Source organism: Perissodus microlepis, chromosome 15, assembly GCF_051167445.1.
Source record: "Perissodus microlepis isolate ML-2025 ecotype Zambia chromosome 15, ASM5116744v1, whole genome shotgun sequence".
Classification (NCBI taxonomy): Eukaryota; Metazoa; Chordata; class Actinopteri; order Cichliformes; family Cichlidae; genus Perissodus; species Perissodus microlepis.
In genome coordinates, this window is record NC_140475.1 from 19,622,753 (window position 1) to 19,643,844 (window position 21,092).

Sequence of the window (21,092 nt, forward strand, 5' to 3'; positions counted from 1 at the left end):
CATTTTTGAAACACTAAATACGCTTGAAAGACTGTAACAGACTGCGATTAATCACAGACCTGGTCTCTGTCTTCAAAGGAACCATTTTGAAGGGAACAATTCATCAACCACTGTTTTTCCCAGTGTGACTGTAGCATTAGTATGTTTTTTTAGGGTGTAACCACAGCCATACCATACCTTGAAATCTTAGCTCATTAAACAACTTGTTAGTAAGTCCAAAATGTTTGTATCCAGTAATCTGGATAAGTTTCTACTTAGGTTAACATATTGGCCAAATATGAAGGCATTAGAATCTTTAATTCTGTGATCCAAGCAGGGGTCACTGTGTCTGTCAGAGCTAAACTATTTATGCAAATAATATAGAAATCACATCACATCCAGCCAGCAGAGAAAGAAAGCCCAGCATCCTCCCTACTCAGTGTTTGTGTGCCTGAGTATTCACGGGTTAAAGGACAAAAGTAATGAGCTACAATCTGACTTTTTGTTGTATTCATTTTGCCTGAATTTCCATAAAAAGGTTAAGATGAATGAAAGTATTATGCACCAGAAACAGATTGCATTACTCCTTCTTTGTGTTGTGTTAAAGAAGCAGAAGAACAACGCACTCAGAGCTTACAGTAAACTAATTGCATCCAGATGGTGCTCATTGTTCAATTAGATGAGTCTGTACTGTTTAGTTCTTGTAATACAGTAACCAAGCATATAAACAAACTCTCACTAGTTGTCACGCGCTTTTATGTCGCATCTGTATTTGCAGTAGTTGTCACAGTAACTGGTTAATTATCAAGTCAGAGTGCAGAAAGTTGGCTTTCATGCCAGCTAAAAATACTTGGCTTCCAACAAAATTTTACTTTGGATTTAGATCTATGATAAATATATGTCATCCCTCCAGTGTTTGGCGCTACTTTAGGCATGCATTTGCGTATTGCTGAGCAACAGTGACTCTGTTTTAGGAGTAGGATTTATTAAGTGTGTATTCCAAAAGAAGTGATGCGCAAACTATTCCCCCATGGAGAGTCTTCAAATGATTGTAAAGCTGATTTTTCTGCTCGCTGAGTCTGTTTGGTGAATTACACGGTGCTCTAAAAACCAAATGCAGCTAATGATTCCCAGTAAATCAGATTCTCTGTTAAATTAAAATGTGTGCGTTAAGTCATGCATCACTGCAAATTAAGCTAATAAAAGCTGGTTTTGAGAATTTATGGCACCTATTCAGTCCTTTAATGGTAACATTTAATGTCACTGGCTAATCTGGTCCTGCAGAACAGAGAGACAGATGTCAAGGGGAGTAAATAAGTGTGTATAAAACAATGAGAACAAATGCATTATTTAAGACTACAAGTTTTTGAAATAAAGGTACTTTACAATGAAACTGAATATTAAGCTAATTTGGATCATGTTCAAATCAACGAGTTATTAATTAAAACCAGAAATGACTAAAGTACATTTTGACATTTTAGCTCAACTGACTGTTGAGCAGTCACCCATCTTTTAGAAGCAAGAGGCACTTTCACACGTTCTTTTAGACGTATTTGATGTTGACTTTTAGGCCATGCATCTGTTCTTTTATTGAATTGTCCCCGAGCATGATCTGTTTTCTTTTTCTGGTGTTATTCGTATGATAGAAATATGGAGGGATTCAAATGTTAAAATCTGAAAAAACTGGCCTCTTCTTTTATTTAACAGTGTTGACAAGCTGCAAAAAGCATGTGCATTAAAAGCTTACCCAAAAAAAGGAGCAGAAAATATGTACAGTCTGCAGTGAGTCTGCTTCACGCGTTTAATATTTTCTCCCCCTTATCCATCGCCAGAAAGACAAGTCACGACACGATCCTTCAATTAAAATCCGATGGTGTTTATTTGGTGAAATGCTAACAAAGTTGATCCACAGATCACAGAATCTGCATTAAATAAAGACCAAATTTTGCAGTTTACTCACCGGCTCAAACCTATCTTAACAGCGCCACTGCTTACGCTGCCACAGAGCATCCCGTAATTAGCTGGCGGATTAAGGTGCACCTTACAGTTTAGCAGATCACAGCCGCACATTATAATTAAAGTAATTAGACCTCCTATCTCTCTCTCCGTGCTTCGGTAAATTCTCTCCCAGAAAATGAATAATATTGAGGCAGCTGAAATGAGATGGCACACTGCCTTCTCCCCCCCATTTGCAAATATAAAACTTTCAGATGATGTTGCGGGGAAAAGCTGCGATGTAGCGCACAGTAGAAGTGTGAGGTGGCACTTGAAAGGAAGCTGATACTAATGTTGGATTCAATCTGAAAATAGATGGTCTTTGTGAGAAGTAACCCCAGCACTACCATACTGATTATTTGTATTAGCAAGTCATTTCCTGTTTTATTTTGTAATTCCTCCTGCTAGTGTCACTACCTGTCGGTGTCAGTATTAGCTCCATTTTAATTGATTGGAAATTCAAACACATATAGTTGCGACACACGTAAATAAAAGTTGACAAAACAAAATAGCACAATGTGGGAAAATGATAAAAAAGAAACATGTAAAGTTAAATGGAATATAATTAAAAACAATGTAAGATAAAAAGAAGCTTAATGACTGAAAAAAACATACAAAAGTACAATAAAATTCAAAGACTATGATAACATTCAATTCAGCAAAATAGTTCAATAACATAAAACAAACCAGACAAATGTAGTAAAAGTAAATGCAGAAAATGACAGATGCCTGAGGGCTGCATTCTGGTCTCCTGACATCCACGAGCAAAACTCCACAACCGCCCCGAAATTCAATAAAACCTCTAACTTGGGCAGTATGCACATTTCCAAATATACACACTTTAAGACAATAAATATCAGCTCTGAACTTTTAAAATAACAGCTAGCAAGAGTGTCCCTGTAAGTTGATCACTGTTTTTCCTAGACAGGTGAAAAAATACAAATGAATTATCAAATGGAAAAAATCAAATGGAATAATTAGTTCACTGGAAAAAAAAAAGCGGTTGTAGGCACCATGTTAACTGTGACATGGCATGGATGACATAAAATTCTACAAGATAAGTAAAAAAATAGGAGTAATGTAAACCAATGCATGATACGGCCACGGGCTTATATTCCAAATTAGAAATTAAATTTCCATTTTGACTAAGATTAAATTATAATGAGTGCAGGAAGATAATGATAATTATCTAGCAATGTTCCTCACTGCAGCTCAGGAGGATTTGGCACTCATGTCTCATCACATATTGCTTAGCCAAGTAGTATTTAAAGCCGTTATAGCGGATATCACATTGGAACGCCACGAGATTGTACATTATACTCTACTCAGACCTTTGTTAAGTGCCTTTCACAACTCACTGACCACAAGCAAGATGGTGCTGGGTCAGTGGTTAGAATAGCTGCCTCACATCACCATTTCCTGTTTTATTTTCTAACTCTGTCTTTTTACACTGTCACTTTAACCTTGTGTCTTTCCTTCCTTTGTGATTATTTGCTTTGTATCACCTGTTTTTAGTTAATCAGTCACTCTATAAATATACAGTCTGTCTTTCACCTCCCACTTGCCAGATTGTTTTTGCACAAGTTTTCAAGTTCGTAGTCATGGCCTCATATTTTTTTGCTTATGCTTTCTTGTATTTTTTTTTTTTTCAGCTTTATATTCCTGCTTCATTTGCATCCGGGATTCCTTGTGTTTCTTCCTCATGTTTATGTTGCCCTATTGTTTTTACATCTCGCGATCCTCCTGTTCCTCTAGTTTTGCTTCATGTAGCCCATCTTGTCTTTCACCTCCTGCTCTTTCTCATATTCTTCCTTGTGTACTGCCTCATTATCTAACTGATCTCTTTTGTGCATGACTTTTTGGCTTGGTTGTAGAAATTTTGCTTCTTGTCCTGTCCCTGCTGGATTTGCTTCTCTCTCTGACTGGTCTCCTATGTATAACCATGTGTCACATGCATGGCATCACTTTTTTATACTCATGTTTTTGTGTTTAACTTTTGATCTTTGACATCGTTTTTATTATACAGCAAATTATGAACTCCAGTTACAGTTTTCAGTTGCATATGATGGTCCTCATCAACTAATGTAAGTGAGTCACATGTCATAAGATGATCTACAAGTGGAACATTATAACTAAACATTATAAATTAAAAAAAAAAGTATTATTAAATAGTAGTAAAAATGTCTTCTTCTCTCCATTCCTGTAGCTTAACCAAAAAAAGATGACATAAGAATTAAGACTCAGGCAGAGGGAGATTGGACAGGGGACAAAGAGAGAAAATAAAGCAGGCTTCCCATCAACATAATAATTATAGTTTGTTATGCAGCAGTAATAATGAAGTTAATTGCTTGCAAAACCCATTTTTCCACTAAACTGACTACCTTCTGCAGCAGCCCACTGACTAAAAGGCTTCTGCCAGTGAAATGACACATCAATAGTTGTTGGAGCAATTAAATGCCGGATCCTACCCACTGACCTTTTTCCAAACCATTAACAATCTTATTCCCAAGTGTGCAGAAATCAATACATGGGTACCAACATGCAGTCGCTCATATCAAATTCAAAATCAGAAATTAAAGTATGAAGCAGTTAGCATTACTAATTAAAATGTGCATTCATATTTTTACACTTTGAGGTTGATCATTAGCTTCACTTGGCACAAAGGCTTGAAATTTGAATTAAGTGTTAACCATGTTAATGCAGTTTACTTGGTTTCACCTCTAAATCTCCTTGATGTTTTTATATTTACACTATTGTTCTGTTTTTAAATTTTAACACATGTTGCATGACCATATTTCTATTCTATGTATCATATTATATAAACAGTCAACAGTGATTTATATCTATAAGCTGTTAATTGTCTTAATCAGTATTACCAGAATAAAAATAAAAATGATTAAACGTTTTTTAAATGAGAAATACAACATATAAAATATATCATTAAACATTAGGAAGAGAAATCTCGCTTCTATATAGAAAATTGGCATTTAATGAAAAGATTTATAACAGAGAATGAGGAATATATACTGTATTTCTTTCTGTTTTTGTGCATTCCCCAACACATTTCAAGCTTTCCTTCACGTGCTTACACACCCACTGAACTCCTAAGACAAAGCTCTGAAGCTACAAGGTGGGAAATGACTACCGGCTTGCATTAAGGTAGTGTAATGGTGGTCATTAGACATCATCATTATCATCAAAGTCTCGTCAGCTGATGGAAAGACCCGATAAGAGAGATTAGGTGTGTGTGTGGATAGCTGGCAGTTTTTCTTAGTGGCCATTAGATCCTTTGAAGTTGCTAAAACTCCAAGAAGAAGCAGCATCTTTTTACCCTTTTATGTTCTTTCCCTCACTGAGTCGTTGGGAATCCAATGACAACGGTACAAAATTTTAGAAGCTGTCCTTTTCACTTCCTGCTTTGGGCACAAACAGTTCCAAGTCTTGTTTGTTTGGTCTGTAGGTGATATTTAATACTTTTGTTGCAAATACTAACAATCCGCTTTATTATGGGAGTTTATTTTGGCAGCTTTCATCCTGCCAGTTCAAAGACTTCAGCTGAATCTTGGCCTTAACAATCCCTGTTTCATTTGGCAAAGCCTGATGGACTTTTCACTTTTATTTTCTGTGGAAGTTTCATCAAAGTCATTTGAACTTGCTGCAGTGCTATTACTCTGTCTTTGAATAGACACGAGCCCCCCAGAAGTATTCTTTTGTCATCCTAAGCTTCTCCATCATGTCTTTAAGCTTAGTATTGTGTCCAGGACTCCAAATATTGCAAAGCTTCAGGAGGTTAAAGCTATACATTAAACACTTGTGAGCCACACTTTGATGGACTTACTCAGTGTTTGTTGGCTTCTGAGAGCCAGAAGTAACTAATGAAGTCAGGCTTAATAAGTGGATTACCTCAGTGAAGACAATGAATATTTACCTTTGTAGTTTCAGGTGCATCTAGTTTCTATAAAATTCTCTCTGTAAAAGTGTATGAGACAAAAGCAGAACAGTTAAATATTATCTCTTTATACCCCTAAAAATGTACATCTTTTGATGTTATGTCATTAAGTAGCTTTGCATTGCAGTCTCACTACTTAGAAGCAGCATTACAGAAGTATTCAGCACCGGTGCAGTTGTTCTGAACTCCAGGATCAAACTACGTGAAGCGCTGCTCTACATGCATATGCTACAGAACCCTTTCTTCCTACTGGCACTGGGAACCAAGCAACAAAAGCCAGTGCCCAGGATCTTGCAAACATATTTTTTGCATCTCTGCAAGTTGTACACAATCCAATCTTGGCAGCAGAGCCAATAAATAAATAAATAATGTCTAAAAATAGCACTCACAAGCAATTTAGAGTGACAAAATTTGAGGTTTGAGTGTGGTGGAGAAGTGAAGATGAAACAGCATAGTTTGCTTTGATCACCCCAGAATCTTGTCCCTTTCAAGCTAATTAAAAAGTAAAGACTCACCTCCCCTGTCATATTGCCTCCAGCTGCTGTTGGTCCAATGAAATTTTGATTTTTTTTTCTTCAGAGTTCTTATTGTCTGAGTTTTAATTGTGGGGACACTTTTAAACTTTGCACTCCCCGAATCTCAGTCTGACTTTGGAAAATCTAAACTCTTTAAAAAGTGGCATTGCAGTCATTAAATTGGTGTGTGTATGTATATGTGTGTGTGTGTGTCATGGCAATATGTGCATCCTGGACACAACCACTGCAGCTACTATAACTTCCCCAAAGGCAATATCAAGTGCAAGGGGTTTACTGGTTTGTGGGCAGATTTTTTTCAACATGACATTCATGCATGCATCTCTGCAAGGTGCAGTCACAAGTTTTTATAGGTGTGCATGTGAAATAAAACGATTGAATTTAAAGTGTAACGAGTGTTGTCCAGCCCAAGAATCTTGACGTCAGATGATCGATCTGAAAAAAAGAAGAAAAAAAAGATGATAGATATTACATCAGATGTAGATATAGTGATGCCAGTATTATCCACTGTGGTGAGAGCAGGGCCGTTCTGACTGTGAAACCACACGCTCATTTCCTGATGGCTTGTCAATCACAATTCAGTGGTGAGCGTAGTGAGCATACCCCAGATACACAGTACGACCAAGATTTAATGTTTTCGTTTTTTTGTTCAGTATGACTAAAACTGAGTCTTGAGCACTCGACCGTCATCAGGAAAGTGTCAGACGGCTTATTTTCTATAGACTTCTATAACACCCAAAGCACATTTAGCACCCCTCGATGGCCACAATGCAGGTTCTAGGCACTCCCAAGTTGGTTTAATTTTTCAGACCCAAAAGCTGTGTGCATCCTTTTTACCCCTCAGCCGTGAAAGGCTAATGGAGTATTGTTAGCAGCGTGGACACCCAAATTTATAAATCCCATAACTCGAGAATGAGGTGACGAGGCTGAGATCGGAAAATTTTGTGAACACATCAACTCAAGATGTCACCTAGGATTTTCAAATTGATATCATATGTGCATCTACTAAAAATCTCAGATGAGTATTTGAAGATCTACCTACGCTACAGGCAGTGTATTACAATACAAGTCTGTACTAATCTGTACAAAGCTTGAGTATCAGTGAATTATTATCATAATTTCTGCTATTTTAGTTCAAAATCTAGAATGATACGTTGCCCATGTACTTTTTAATCTACTGTTGTTTTCTGCCATTTTAAACACATGAAGAAAAAAAACTTTACTGCACTATGTGAAGCTAAAATAACGTTCTGTGTTTGTTGTTGTGTTTGTATATTTTAACATTAATTTAATATATTTTGACATCATTTAGTTTGTTTATCCACGCTACTTTCCGAAGCTTACATTGATGATAGCATGTCTGGAGCACCACGCAAAGTAAATCTGAAATATTCCTGCAGACAAGTAAACACCTCAAGTAGAAAAAATGAAACGGAGACAGGAAAACAAGTTTACATATCTTCAGCATTGCTGTGAAGCTTATACACTGCAGCTGGTTTGTGTCGAGTGAACAACATAAAAGCAAATAGAAATAAACGGGGGTTAGAAACTAAGTAAAAGTGAGGAGAGGAAACTTTTGTTCTAGACAGTCATATTTTCCCAGCTTTTCCCAGCTTTTGGCAGCTGAGTCATATTTCACCGAGCAGCAGGCAGAGACTCAGCCGTAGCGCGTCTGGTCGAAGTCTTAGCGAGTTTCTCAGCAGTGACTTTCTCCCAGCTGACAGACAAAATTTGCAGCATTTTGCTGTCGCCTTATCGATTGGCCTGGTATCACTGTCATTTAAGCAAACTCCTCCAAGGACATGAACTGATCGATCGGCGGAGATGAGAAAAGATCTCTGCTACCGTGCAAACACGTTCACTCCCTCTTTCTCTCACGCTCACACCTTAGATGGATGAATTCGTAGCACTGTATTCAAGTGTAAAAAAGAGCTTGTAGTTTAAGCCGACGGTAACATTCATTGTATTGTATACCAAAAGAAAATCTTAACAGTGGCCTTTTGTCATAAAACACATGAATCTCAAATTTAACTGCTGGAAAAAGGTTTAAATTGAGACTCTAATAGCTGACAGTACTTTCTCTGATGAATTTAAACAGTACCTGTTTACATTTGTTTATGTCTTGTAACTCATTCTTGTGGTTTACAGTCTTTTAATCTGTGGTTTGTTCTCACTGTTCATGGTGGCGTGGTGGTTAGTAGTGTCATCTCACAGCAAGAAGGACCTGGGTTTAAATCCACCATCTGGCTGGAGTCTTTCTGTGTGGAGATTGCATGTTCTCCCTGTGTGTTTTGCGTGGGTTCTCTCTTTTGGTCCAAAGACATGCAGCCAGTGGGGTTAGCTTAATTAGTGATTTTAAATTGCCCATAAGTGTGAATGAGAGTGCCTCTCACCCTATCCCGCGACCCTGAATTGGTTAAATGGAGGAGAATGGATGGACCAAAGATTATTAGTTGTTTAAGATGCCAAATTACAGGTATTTACTAGCATTCCTGAACAGAAACATTTGCTTTATTTGTTGAATGTTATGCTTGATTCATTTTTGACTTCTCAGTGAAGTCCAGTGTCTCGGCTCAATAACAATAAATATGTTGTAGCTTTACAAGTTTTTTGACAAGATTTCTAAAATGTTTGTGTTTCTACACCACTGTTACGGTCGCTGACCTCTAGTGGCTCTCCCTCTGTAGAAGGTGGGGCGTAACAACCACTAAAAAGATCATTTGGCAGTATGCCGGTCTGAAGCATTCATGAGTGTGTCAACATACAGGACTGGACATCCTAAATAATTTAAGAGCTATATCTTTGAGTCTAACACCCTCAGTTAGCATGTTAAATGTTGAAGTTTGTCAGAGTACAATTAGACAAAGTCTGAACAAGTATGGCTTGTTTGGGGGTGTTGCCAGGAGAAAGCTTCTTCTCTTCTTTCTTCTAAAAAGAACATGGATGGTCTGCAAAGTTGCATCCAAGCAAACCATAAGACTTCTGGAACAATGTCCTTTAGACAGATGAAACCTGAGTGGAGCTGTTTAGATTTTGCCAAACATAACACTCATTATGGCCCAACAGTAACTATCAGCATGATGGTGGAGGGGCAATGATTTAGGCGTGTTTGGCAGCTACAGAACCATGGTACCTTGCAGACATTGAGCCGACCATTAACTCCTCTCTATGCCGAAGTCTTCTAGAGTCAAATATGAGGACCAATCTCTCTGACAGCTAAAGCTCAGCCCAAACTGAGTCACTCAACAGAATAATGATCCCAAGCACAGCTGCAAATTTCCAACAGAATGCATAAAAAAGAGAAGAATCAAGGTATTGTAATAGCTGATTTAGTCCAGACCTCCAGTGAAAAGCTGTTTTAAGACTTTAAGAGAGCTGTGTATAAATGAATGCCTGGAAACCTCAATGAACTGAAGCACCAGTTATTCATCCAGAATAATATGAGAGACTGATAAGGTCATACAGAAAACTACTAAGCTATTGCTTCTGAAGGTGCTTCTATTAGCTATTCAAACACGAGGTGTACTTCGTTTTCACAGCACTCTATGAAAACTTGTGATCAATGTGATTACAAAAATTGGAACTGGTCATTTTAGTGATGTTTAATTTACCAAGTTGAAATTATCACTAAATATGCACAAACGTGTTTTACTATCTAGAATCTAGACAAGCTGTTACCAAAGTGTCCTTGGTGTGATTCTCCATCACATGAATACCAAAATATATTTCATACCTACAATACATAAAATAAATGAATGATATTGCATTTCACAGACAGTGCTCTGGCAGTTCATTGGGTTAAATCTTAAGTTGATCTCTGTATATACCTGAAGGGTAACCACACAACACCTTGACAGAGAATTGTAATTCCGCCTTAAGGCAGGACTTTAGTTAAAGCTATGTACTGCTTTAGCGAGAGCACGTTTTGGGGGAAAACACTGTCTGAGAGGATCAGTTAGGGCTGAGAAAGTCCCCTAAATTGTGTATACCGATGCTCTCACAGAGCCCCACCAGGCAGGATGGGTCTTCATCTAATGCTGAATATATGCTGTGTAATACTAAAATGAACCCAAATTTTCTCAGAAGGTGCTGATCTACAGAAACTCTTTACATAGATCAGCACTGGCAGAAGATATTGGCTCATATCTGCAATAACCTTTAGAAGAATGTCTTTTACTGGCACACACTGTTCAGTGTCCGTGGGTGACAATGACGGCAATATTTGCAGGCTTTATCTCCCAGGCTGCACTTGTCATTGTTGTGGGTGCTAACACATACAAACACGCACACAATAGTCTCTGCCTCCACATCTCTGTCTCTGACCATTTGTCAGGCAAATTATCATGATGAGTTTGGACATGGGCTCATTGGCTCATCAGGAACTTGACAGTTTATGCTGGTGTGTGTGTGTGTGTGTGTGTGTGTGTGTGTGTGTGTGTGTGTGTGTGTGTGTGTGCGTGTGCAGGCCCAACAGCATCATGATTAGTGCATTTCATCTGCAGAAGTGTGCTGATGACTCTGATGGAGATTTTAGCTCGTCTAACCGTTACGTTGGCTTCGTTGGCTTCGTTCGCTTCCTAAGCTGATGAGCGGCTGAGCCGAGCTGAATAATTTAGGCGTGTTGATGAGGAAAATATGTTTTATTTTGGAGCAAACCAAATTTTTCTTGGCCTTATTTTCCTCTCTGCAGTGTGTCTCTGATCTTTGGTGCTTCATTGCTCATTTGTGAACACAGTGAAGGAGACTTACAGTGAGAGGTCCAAAGGAAAACACGGGCTGTAATTCTTCTTGGATAAAACTACCCTGTATACATAAACTAGGCTGTGTGTGTGTGTGTGTGTGTGTGTGTGTGTGTGTGTGTGTGTGTGTGTGTGTGTGTGTGTGTGTGTGTGTGTGTGTGAATGGATTGCATGGGTGTACTGATGTTAGTCAATCTTTTGACCACAGAAGGAGAAGGTACAGTCACAAACAAAAGATATTTGCAGGTCCATGTATAACTTGTACATATCTTTCTTGTGTAAATGTAAATTTGTCTGTGTTATTTTGTAAATACTAACACTTGTTTATTTCACACACATGGAGAGATGCCAAACTGCCTTTCATTGTTCTTGTAACAGTGACAATAAAGAGCTATTCTATTCTATTCTATTAATGGGTAAATTGAAATAAAACAGCACTGGAGACAAAAATTAACAAAAAAGTTAGAAATCCTAACTGTAAACAGATAAAACAGTCTCCACACTCAGATAAGTTTCTCCGGTTACAGAGTTAAAGCACTATAAAGCAAGCACATAGATCTGAAGCAGAACACAAAACCCTCTAAGGTACATTCAGTGTTAACCAGATTACCAAACAACAACGCTACAAACAAGGAGACACGGGGCAGACTCCTCACTTTAAATCACTGCTATCTCAAATGACAAACTGGCAGCTCTTTTCAGCCAGCCGCTGTAATTAGTGTTAGAGCCTTGGACTGGGACATCTGCCCAAGAAGCAGAGGAAGCTGGGATGAAGAACAAGTACACTGTAGGCACTAATTGGCCTACAAGAAAGAGTGGACAACAAGGGGGAGGAACATGGTCATATGGCTGTAACAGCTTGAAATACTTAAATATGTCAACAGCTATAAATTTTGGACAAACATTCATGAGCATCAGGGGACCAGTTCTGCTGACTTTAGTGATCCCCTGGCCTGTTCTCTGACACCGCTATGAATTATCTATATGGCATTTTTTTAAAGTCTAAGTCTAGCTGTAGCTGGATTTCCATCAAATGTAAATCCTATTAAAGACTAAAGACAGACCAAAACCTCACACACATCACTTCCTTTAAGTCAGCTACTAAACACACATGGCCTGCTAGATCATGGCAATCATAAACGTTTAGCAAAGATAGTACTTATTTGTCACCTTCTTGAGCTCCTACTTAAAATGAGTTTTTCCACAGACCTGGGTCAGTTTTATTAAAGTTACCTCTTTTTGGTTTGAGATGAGCTAAAGCTGCTACAACCTGCAGGGGAGAGAGACGTTAAAGAGGAGGGAAAGCTCTTCTTCTTCTTGAAATTGAACCTAAAACCAGTCTGTGGCTGCTTGATTATGGCCAAAATCATAATTACTTTTTCAGTACTGATGATTTAATGCACTTTTATTTTCCATTTTATTTAAGTGGATTTCTCTGAACTTTTACTATAATTGAAGTGAATAAATGTGTCCGATCAAATGTACAGAAAAGTGATGTACTGGAAGCAAAACAAGATGATTATTTTAAAACAGAATCTGACATAGTAACTATGTGATTTTGATAATCTCATTTTAGTAACTGGTAGAAACCAAAATAGAAATTGAAACAAAATTTTAGTTAATTGCACAGCCATAGAGCAGTTTTACAGGATCATTAGCATAATGTCTTATTAGCATCTTATTATTGCCAGGACAGTAAATGGTAATGCATGATGTCAAAATCCATGTAATAAATATTAGTTCATATCTATTGCATGTATTAAGATATACTATGTGCTAATAAGGTTGTATAAACAGTAATAATAGTATTATAAACATTAGATTAAGAATTTACCAACACAACTGTTTAAGAAGCTTATTAGAGTTTCTTATAATGTAAATAAACCTCACACACTAATGTAACTTCACATTAATGGCTCTTTTTCCACAGTTAAACTTTTATTACTATTATTCGTTGCTTTATAGAATTAATAAACACTTTTTTCTTGTTTTTAATTAGACATGAACTAGGCTTATTTGCAGCTGAGGTATCTAAAATATAAACAAGTTAATCGAATGTTTCATTGCACACTTATTAACAGTTTAATTAAATAAAAGGGCCTTAATATTTAAGCTTTAGCTGCATGTGAAGTGTTCCTAAATTAATACCTTTACACTGAAAATCAAAAGAGAACAACACAACGTAGAATCTTGTACAACAATAATTTGAGTCAAAACGAGGTGATAAAGTTGGATTTTTGGCCAAACAAAAGCTGGACAGTCCTGTTCAACTTCAGTGGTTTACAAAATCAAATGAGAGGCTTCATCCCACGCCTGAGTATGTCTTTGATTATAAAGTGACTTATTTCTCTCATTGCACAGCTCTGCAGCTGTCAGCAAAAACAGGGTGAGTGTGTGGGGAATAAACAATGAAAATCTCAAAGACATCAGCACTTGTCAAGCTACATGCACTACATTTCTTCTCCCAGTAAGGCATGGCAAAGAATAAAAAGTGGGTGTCTAGTGTCAGTGAAAGCTTTTTCCCCCTTTTCTTTCTCTAATTTTTTCCTCTGCACTCTTTTCCAATTCTATTGATGGACTTTGGCCCAAGTAAACAAAGGCTCTTTAGCACCCAAACACAGTTCAATGTGCTGAATTATTGACTTGGTTTTTCAAAGAGGCAACGCAGAGCTTTGTTTCTCACAGCAGGGAGAGAAGCAGAGGACGGGTGTCTCATGGTTTTTCATGTGGAAACCCATGGAACCCATTTCTGTCCTCTCCCTCTCATTCTGCCTTGAGCAGAGGATCACTGCACTGTCAAATTATTGGATGGCCGCATGTATTTTTGGACAGATTTAAAGGTCAATCTCATGCACAACAGTTTGCTTGTGTTATTTTTATCCCCAGCAATACACAGCGTCAACCAATTTCTAATTCATCACTGCAAGGCATCAGATATGGAGAAGATATAGCAAAAAAAATCCATAGTATGTTGATGTTTCTCTCGTAAAGGTGAAGACTTGCAAGATTTACTGTCAGTTATATATGAAACATTAATATCTATTACTTAAGTAAGTAAGGCTATGTGAAATTCATAGCTTATCCTTAAGAGATCACTGATACTTCTGAGTTATTAGAAACATTAAGCAATGGACTAGGAGGTTTTAGCAGCTTTATACCAGCTATATACAGTACCACAGTTCATCGCTACTAATTGTATGTCAGTAGCATTAGAAATATTTATGCTACAGCAGGACTATTGAACTGAGGCCAAAATATGAAGTTAGAATTGCATTAAGTTCTTATTAAGTTCTTCATCATGTCTGGTCAGTCTGGTCTGCGTTCCCAGAAAAACTTCCAGCAAACCAGCAAAAATTCAGCAAATTGTCTCACCATTAATCGTTTCAGTAAACCACAACAAATATTGGTAGTATGGCAGATAATCTTGAATTTGCTTTTTGTTTTTTGTTTTTTAAGTGTATTTTATAATGGCCTGAACATGACACTATAACTGTTGTGGCTCACATTAGGTCTTTAGGGTTCACAGGTCTAGAGACCAGTCTGCAACCGGTTTCTGGTTTCAACTTGTTGCTGGAGGTTGCAATGAAATATATAGCCCTGCACCAAAATCTCCTTGTGAATGCTTTATTTGTTAGCAGATCGTCATGGTTGTAGTTTACATGGAAGCCCCCGGCATGTCTGCAAACACTTATCAACTACTCATTAAACACCAGTGAAACTATAACAAGTGCAACGTGTGTGTTTACAGTGCAAACAGGAAGTGGAGAATGCTCGCCTTCAAAGCAAAAGTTTTGTCCTTTCAAATGTGTTGATTGCAGCATTAAGGTGAATCTTTTATTTTGCAGCTGAATAGTAGAGTTCGGTTTGCGTCACTCGGAGAGTAACTGGCGAGGGTTTGGCCATCTTATAAACGTGAAGTATTTGCCAGCTTTGGAAAATTAAGCCCGCATATTTTTATCACAGTCCTGGTGATTTTTTTTTTTCTTTGGTTAAAAGGCAAAAAGGCATTTAAGGACAAACCCTGTGAGGACTCCTCATCCAACTCGACTTCTCAAAATTGTGAAAAATTTTCTTTTCATTGATTTAGGGTGATGGTTTAACATTATAGTGGATGCTTCAAACACCTTGTCTATAACACCAAGTTTGCACTAAGTACCAGCTGTTCTTCATAAAGACTTCATTGGACTTGATTGTCAAAATATTGTATGAGAAGTTCTTTCTCTCCTTGAACCGTGTTGGGAGCTTCATCCTCAAAACATCAATATCACCTTTCCTTTTCATCTTACAGATTTATTATTCCGCTCTCATGTTTCTTTACTTTATCTTCATGCTTTGATGTTCTGCTGCTAGCTCCCGTATTAATATTTTAACACAATATGCCCAGCATAGCAGTCCTAGCATGTTAGCTGAATACTGCTGTTAATTGTCTAGTCAGGTGTAAAAAAAACAAAAACCATATCAATATTGTATTAAATCTTTATCATGATCCTGTACATTATCTAATGTGTTTCTTCCCTCTGTTGCAGGTTATCTATGCACTGAACACGAAAAATGATGAACACGAGGCAGCCATCGCTACTCTGAAGGAGGCTCATGAAGAGGAGGTGCAGCAGATTCTTTCTGAGACCAGGGAGAAGATACTCCAGGTTTGTGTGTGTGTCTGTCTTACTTTAAATTTATTAAGTTCTTTAGAACTGTGCACACCTAAGCCATGGTGCCATATTCCTTTTATACAGAACAGACTTTCTCCTGGCAGCCCTTCCAAACTAATCATACATATTCATCTTTGTGTAGTGGTTAACACATTGACCTAATGTGCAAGAGATCCCTGGCAAATGATTTAGAGTTGTGTCACAAAGGGCATCAAGCATAAAAATTTGTGCCAAATCAAATATGCGGATGCCTCTTCTGTGGAGATGCGTTGCTAATAAGGGAGCATCTGAAAGAAGCACAGGCCTCGGTTAGCATGATAAATGTTAATTGAGATGTAGAGCTATATGTCAGATTTGGAGTTTGAGATGTAGCTCTTGGGGTTTTTTTTTTTTTTTTTTTGCAATTTCTCTGATTAGTGGTGCTACAGAGGTGCTCACACTTGTTGATGATTAATTAATCAAGCGTTTGATTAGCATCTCCTGGCTGCTACTTACCCACTTAATTCCTATGGAAGCAGTAAGGGTGTACTTGGTTTTAGAGAATTATGAAACGCTAAAGATGGCGATCTCATCCCCAAAGAGCCAAACAACATTCGAAACAGGAAATGGTTAAATCAATCATGTCATTGCACAGATGCATGCGCACATTAGAGTTTCACAACCATTTCAAAAGTCACGATATGTACGTATGCATAGCAGAAGTACAGCTTTATGGGGGAAAAACTTTTCAAAGCTTTTCTTGGAGTTTTTTTGAGCACTTTCCAATGGATTTGAATGATTATTCCTTTCATCCAGTATCTCAGTGACCATTACACTAAAATCCAATTATTCAATTCAAAATTACTCCCAAGTTGTGAGATAAGAAATATATAATGCTGAACAATCAGTTCTATAATTGGACAGTTAGTGAGGATGGAAGTATAGTACATGTAGTAGTAGTAAAGCTGTACATACATTTAGTTTTCAGACAGAGGAGATGTTTGAGTTGGGGCTTTAGTAAAAGCTGCAGTTCAATCTGTTTGTTTGTGGATTGTTTGAAAATGTCTGCCTGATGGTAGGAGCTTAAACAAATTGTGTCCAGGGTCTGCAATGTCTTTGATGATTTGCTTGGTCCTCTTCACACAGCCAGTGATCTAGAGATGTTGTTTCTGTGCCAACAATGTTTCGTGCTGTTTTCATGACATGTCAGGGGGCTTTTGCTCCTGTCCACAATACAAGGAAGTGGTTTAAGAGCAAAACTGCTGATATATCAAATGTTACAGTGTTCATTCATATTAAGTTCATATTATGAATCAAGTAGAAGCTTACAAGATATCAGGCTTTTAGATCTAGGAGTCTCCTTGCCAATGGTTTCTGAATAACCCACTATTGTATACTCATACTATACTCATAGGATCAGAAACTCAGACCCTTTAAAACAAAAAGCCAGTCCAGACCTCCTGTACAGGGGTAACTGGGATCTAACACAGTGTTTGGCTTTTTAGTAACTTGCAGACTTGGGGAATGCAGATAAAATAAAAAAGAGAGAAGACGGCGTTGTGGGAATCTCGTTAGACCAGGTTCATCCATGCAGAAAGGAGTTTCAGGAGTCTCAGGACCACTGCTGAGACATGTATTGTAGCAAGCACTCAGTATCCAAGAGAACAAAGATGTCTGCATGTGCTGATATAATGTAATGCAACCCAGGGCGAAGTCGTACTGAATCTAAACGTCTACATCTGACTCAGCTTCTTTAGTGGTAATATAAAAGGAGGAGGATGAATATTATGTAAGCAAAGCCTATTTTCAAAATTTAGATAATAGAAATGTATCACAGGTGTAAAGAGAAGCTGTTCTCATAGGCCTTTGTTCATTTTGACCTAAAAGATAAGATTAAGATAAGATCTACTTTATTTATCATAAAAGGAGGGAAAGTCCTTTGTTACAGCAATTAAAAATGAAATAAAGCGTAATAAAATTAGACGCAATGATATAATAAATATAATAACAATAACAACAGTAATAATAATAGGTGGACAAAAGGCTGAAGAGGAACTAAAGTCAACTTTATAATAGATTTCAACAGAAAACAGACATCATTGTAAAATCACATACAGCTGATGATGTAGCTAAAATACATCAGGAGCGCTGCACTGTGATCACCGGTGAGCTCAGACTACATTTGAAATGAAGTCATTAATTATGAATCACGTGAATATTAATTATTTAGGTCTATATGTCACGTCATTACTCTTGATGACAATGCCTCAATGACGATGCTTCGCTGTGAGTAATGTGACCAACCTCGATCAGCTAAACTTGAATACGCAGACATCGCCTCACTCTGCTTCTCTATTAAGTTTCCCTGGAGGCAGTGTTTACTGGTGTGCTTTGAATGCAAATTTAATTAATTTAGCCGAATTGGATGTACCTATTTAATCTTTTAATTTTCACTTTCATTTGTTGTCATAATGAGGAAAATCAAAGCCTAATTTAAATTCTGTGCGCATCAGCCAATCTTTTAAAGTAATTTTAATTAAAGCTGAAATCCAGGATGTTTATTTACCGGTGTTTGTATGCAATTTATGTCCCATAATATCTCAAAATGATCAAGTTTTGGAGGATATGAAGTGCACGACATATTGTGTCTTGTCAATCACAGAGTAAGCATCTCCGCACATGCTGTCATTAAAATGCTAGATTTGGATGATAGCGAGCACTTCACTGAACTTTAAATGTTTGTCACAGTACAAGAGCAAGATCAGCGATGAGATGGACCTGAAGAAGCGGATCCAGTCTCTGGAGGAGTCAATGGAACTCCACGAGAGGATGAAGAGGCAGGCCCTGGCCGAGTTCGAGAGCTACCGTCAGAGGGTGGAAGACATGCAGCTCTGCACTGAGGCTCAGGTAAATGGAGGTGTGATATGATGTCTGTGTGTGCCAGAGGCAAGAGGCACCTGTGTCTGCACTCACAGCTGCAGGTAATCGCTATTAAGTCTGTTTCTCTGTCCTGCTGTGAAGTGGAGAGTCTCTCTTTGTCTGCATCAACTGCCTCAGATTGCTGTGAGCGGTCAGGGTTCATTCAGGCCTCATTTTCATTTCTTTTTTCAAGGATTCTGTAAATAGAGTCCAGATATTATTCAATACATTTTTAAATTTAGTCACGTATATCCATGAGTTAATCCAGCTACATGATGACTAGAATGAGCTCTGTTTACCTGGAAACACCAACGTAATGCCATCACTTAACAGATTTTCTTGCACATTTTAGTAGGTTTCTTTAAAACAAGTCAACCAGAAGAAACTCCCCCATAAGAATGTGAGATGATGATTTATTGAGAATGATTTGGCCCACTATAACTCCATTTTTGATTTTACTAAGATGTGAGCAGGGCCTTGCAGAGAAACAGGAAACAAGGAGGCCTGGGTCATCTAGTTAAAAGAGGAGTTGTGCTCATGGTGGGACAAAGGAAAAGTTGGATCAAAGAGAGGGAGAGACATAAAAGAGAGAACTCGGCTTGGTCTAACCTTTGAATGTGTTGCCACAGGAAAGGCCAAGAACCCATCAGAGCGAAGCGCATGGGGGAAATCAGAAAATGCAGCTTTGAATATTAGCCTAGGAAATGGGAGGCACAATTTTCAGGTTCTTGTCAATTGCCTTAAGCCTTAATATACGAAAATACATGGAAAGCAGCAGACGAAGGATTTAGATTCTTTACTTTAGTAAAGGCAGCAATACTACAAAATAAAAATACTCTTAGATGTAGCTTAGTGTCCAGAACCAGCATTCTTTGTAATGTCGTGCAATGGGCACAAGTTGAGTTGATGGAAAAAAAACCCTCGGCTTACTCGATCTATGACATGAGTTTATGGTCTCGTTAGATGAATAAAACATGAAGTTCATTTTGTAAATTAGGATCCTCATCACAGTGAAAAAGGAGGGTAGGGTTTGCTGCAGCTCAGGTATATACAATGTTTCTCAGTTATCAAAGCCCTGCCTAATATCTCCCATTTTAAAACACCAAGATGGTGAGAGCAAAACGATTCAGCAGGACCTCACTAACCAGTGGGTGATGCCACAGTGGGTGCACGGTGCATCCATCTTTTATATACAGTTATTTGAGTAAAAATACAGACGTATTAGTGCCAACTTTTTTGGACACAGCCTTAAATAGAGGCTTGCAACTAAAATATAAATATCAAAACAGATGATTACAATGACCAGAGACCACAGACATGCTGTAAGCACTCAGTGTACCTTTTCTATAGTCCTTCATTTTCAGATTCAGAAGCTGGCAATGTCTGTTCTGTTAATTAAACTCGAGGAACAACTGGTGTTATTCTGGTACTATTCCAAAGTAGATCTGCCTGTTAGGATTACAGTAACAATAGACAGACCACATACTGTTTGACACAATAACAGCTGGGAGAAGTAAACATTGCATTGAAGTCTTAGAGAGACACATGCACTCATCTTCTTCACATCTGCCTGGATTGCAAGTCAAATACAGGATGTATTGAACAGCTGGATCTGGCTGCCTCTCGGATGCAATCACATCTAGTTTCTTCGATATCCAATAACAATCCAGTCCTGCTAAGACACATAAAGAGATATAATTTAAATTCGTTTTTTTTCACGCACCTCGTGTAAGTAGGAGAGGAGTACCTCTGTTATTGCTATGCTGTAAATTGCCTCTGCTTTCTTGTTTATAAGTTTATGAGCGAGCCAGTGTGTATGAAATCATCCCCATGTATATGCTTGTATATGACCTGGGAGGACAGTGAAGCGTGTAACTAATCTCTAACAATAGCTGACCAAATGAACATCATTATATAGATTTATGGAGTGTGTGCAGCTCTCTGATAAAAAGATCCAAAGGCAAGAATAAAGAAAAATTGACAATATGCAGGAATTTATGATTTAGAGCAGGGATGTCAAACAAAGCAGCCTGGGGCCTGAACCAGGCCACCAAAGCCCACTGGATGGCTTTGAAAAGTAAGATACTTGTACGGACAGTTATCAGTACAATATACATCATCTCACAACACGTCTCCCTCAGTGTAGACCACCCCGGACATCTGGTTCCGTTTGGTAAATGGACTGATACTTGTACAGACAAAAAGAGGATTGCGAAGTATCATCCACAGAATCAGAGAAACACAAATATAGAACAAGCCTGGAAGGAAAGAAAACTACTGATATGTTTAAAGACTCCAGACCAATGGCTAATGAGGGCTAGAGTTAGAACAGTGTGTCGGGAGTATC

The 21,092-nt window shown here is 38.0% G+C and overlaps 1 protein-coding gene across 4 annotated transcripts in view; it reads left to right on the top strand.

Annotated features, from left to right (window-relative positions):
• fam184ab (family with sequence similarity 184 member Ab) overlaps positions 1–21,092 on the top strand; it is a 201,699-nt gene that overhangs the window by 59,328 nt on the left and 121,279 nt on the right. For 3 of the 4 annotated variants that reach the window (XM_084953110.1, XM_084953111.1, XM_084953113.1), the window contains 2 exons: positions 15,722–15,847; positions 18,575–18,733. In XM_084953110.1, the coding sequence (XP_084809236.1) occupies positions 15,722–15,847; positions 18,575–18,733 (285 nt within the window). The remainder of the gene's footprint in view (positions 1–15,721; positions 15,848–18,574; positions 18,734–21,092) is intronic. The other variant, XM_084953112.1, reaches the window with a different exon arrangement.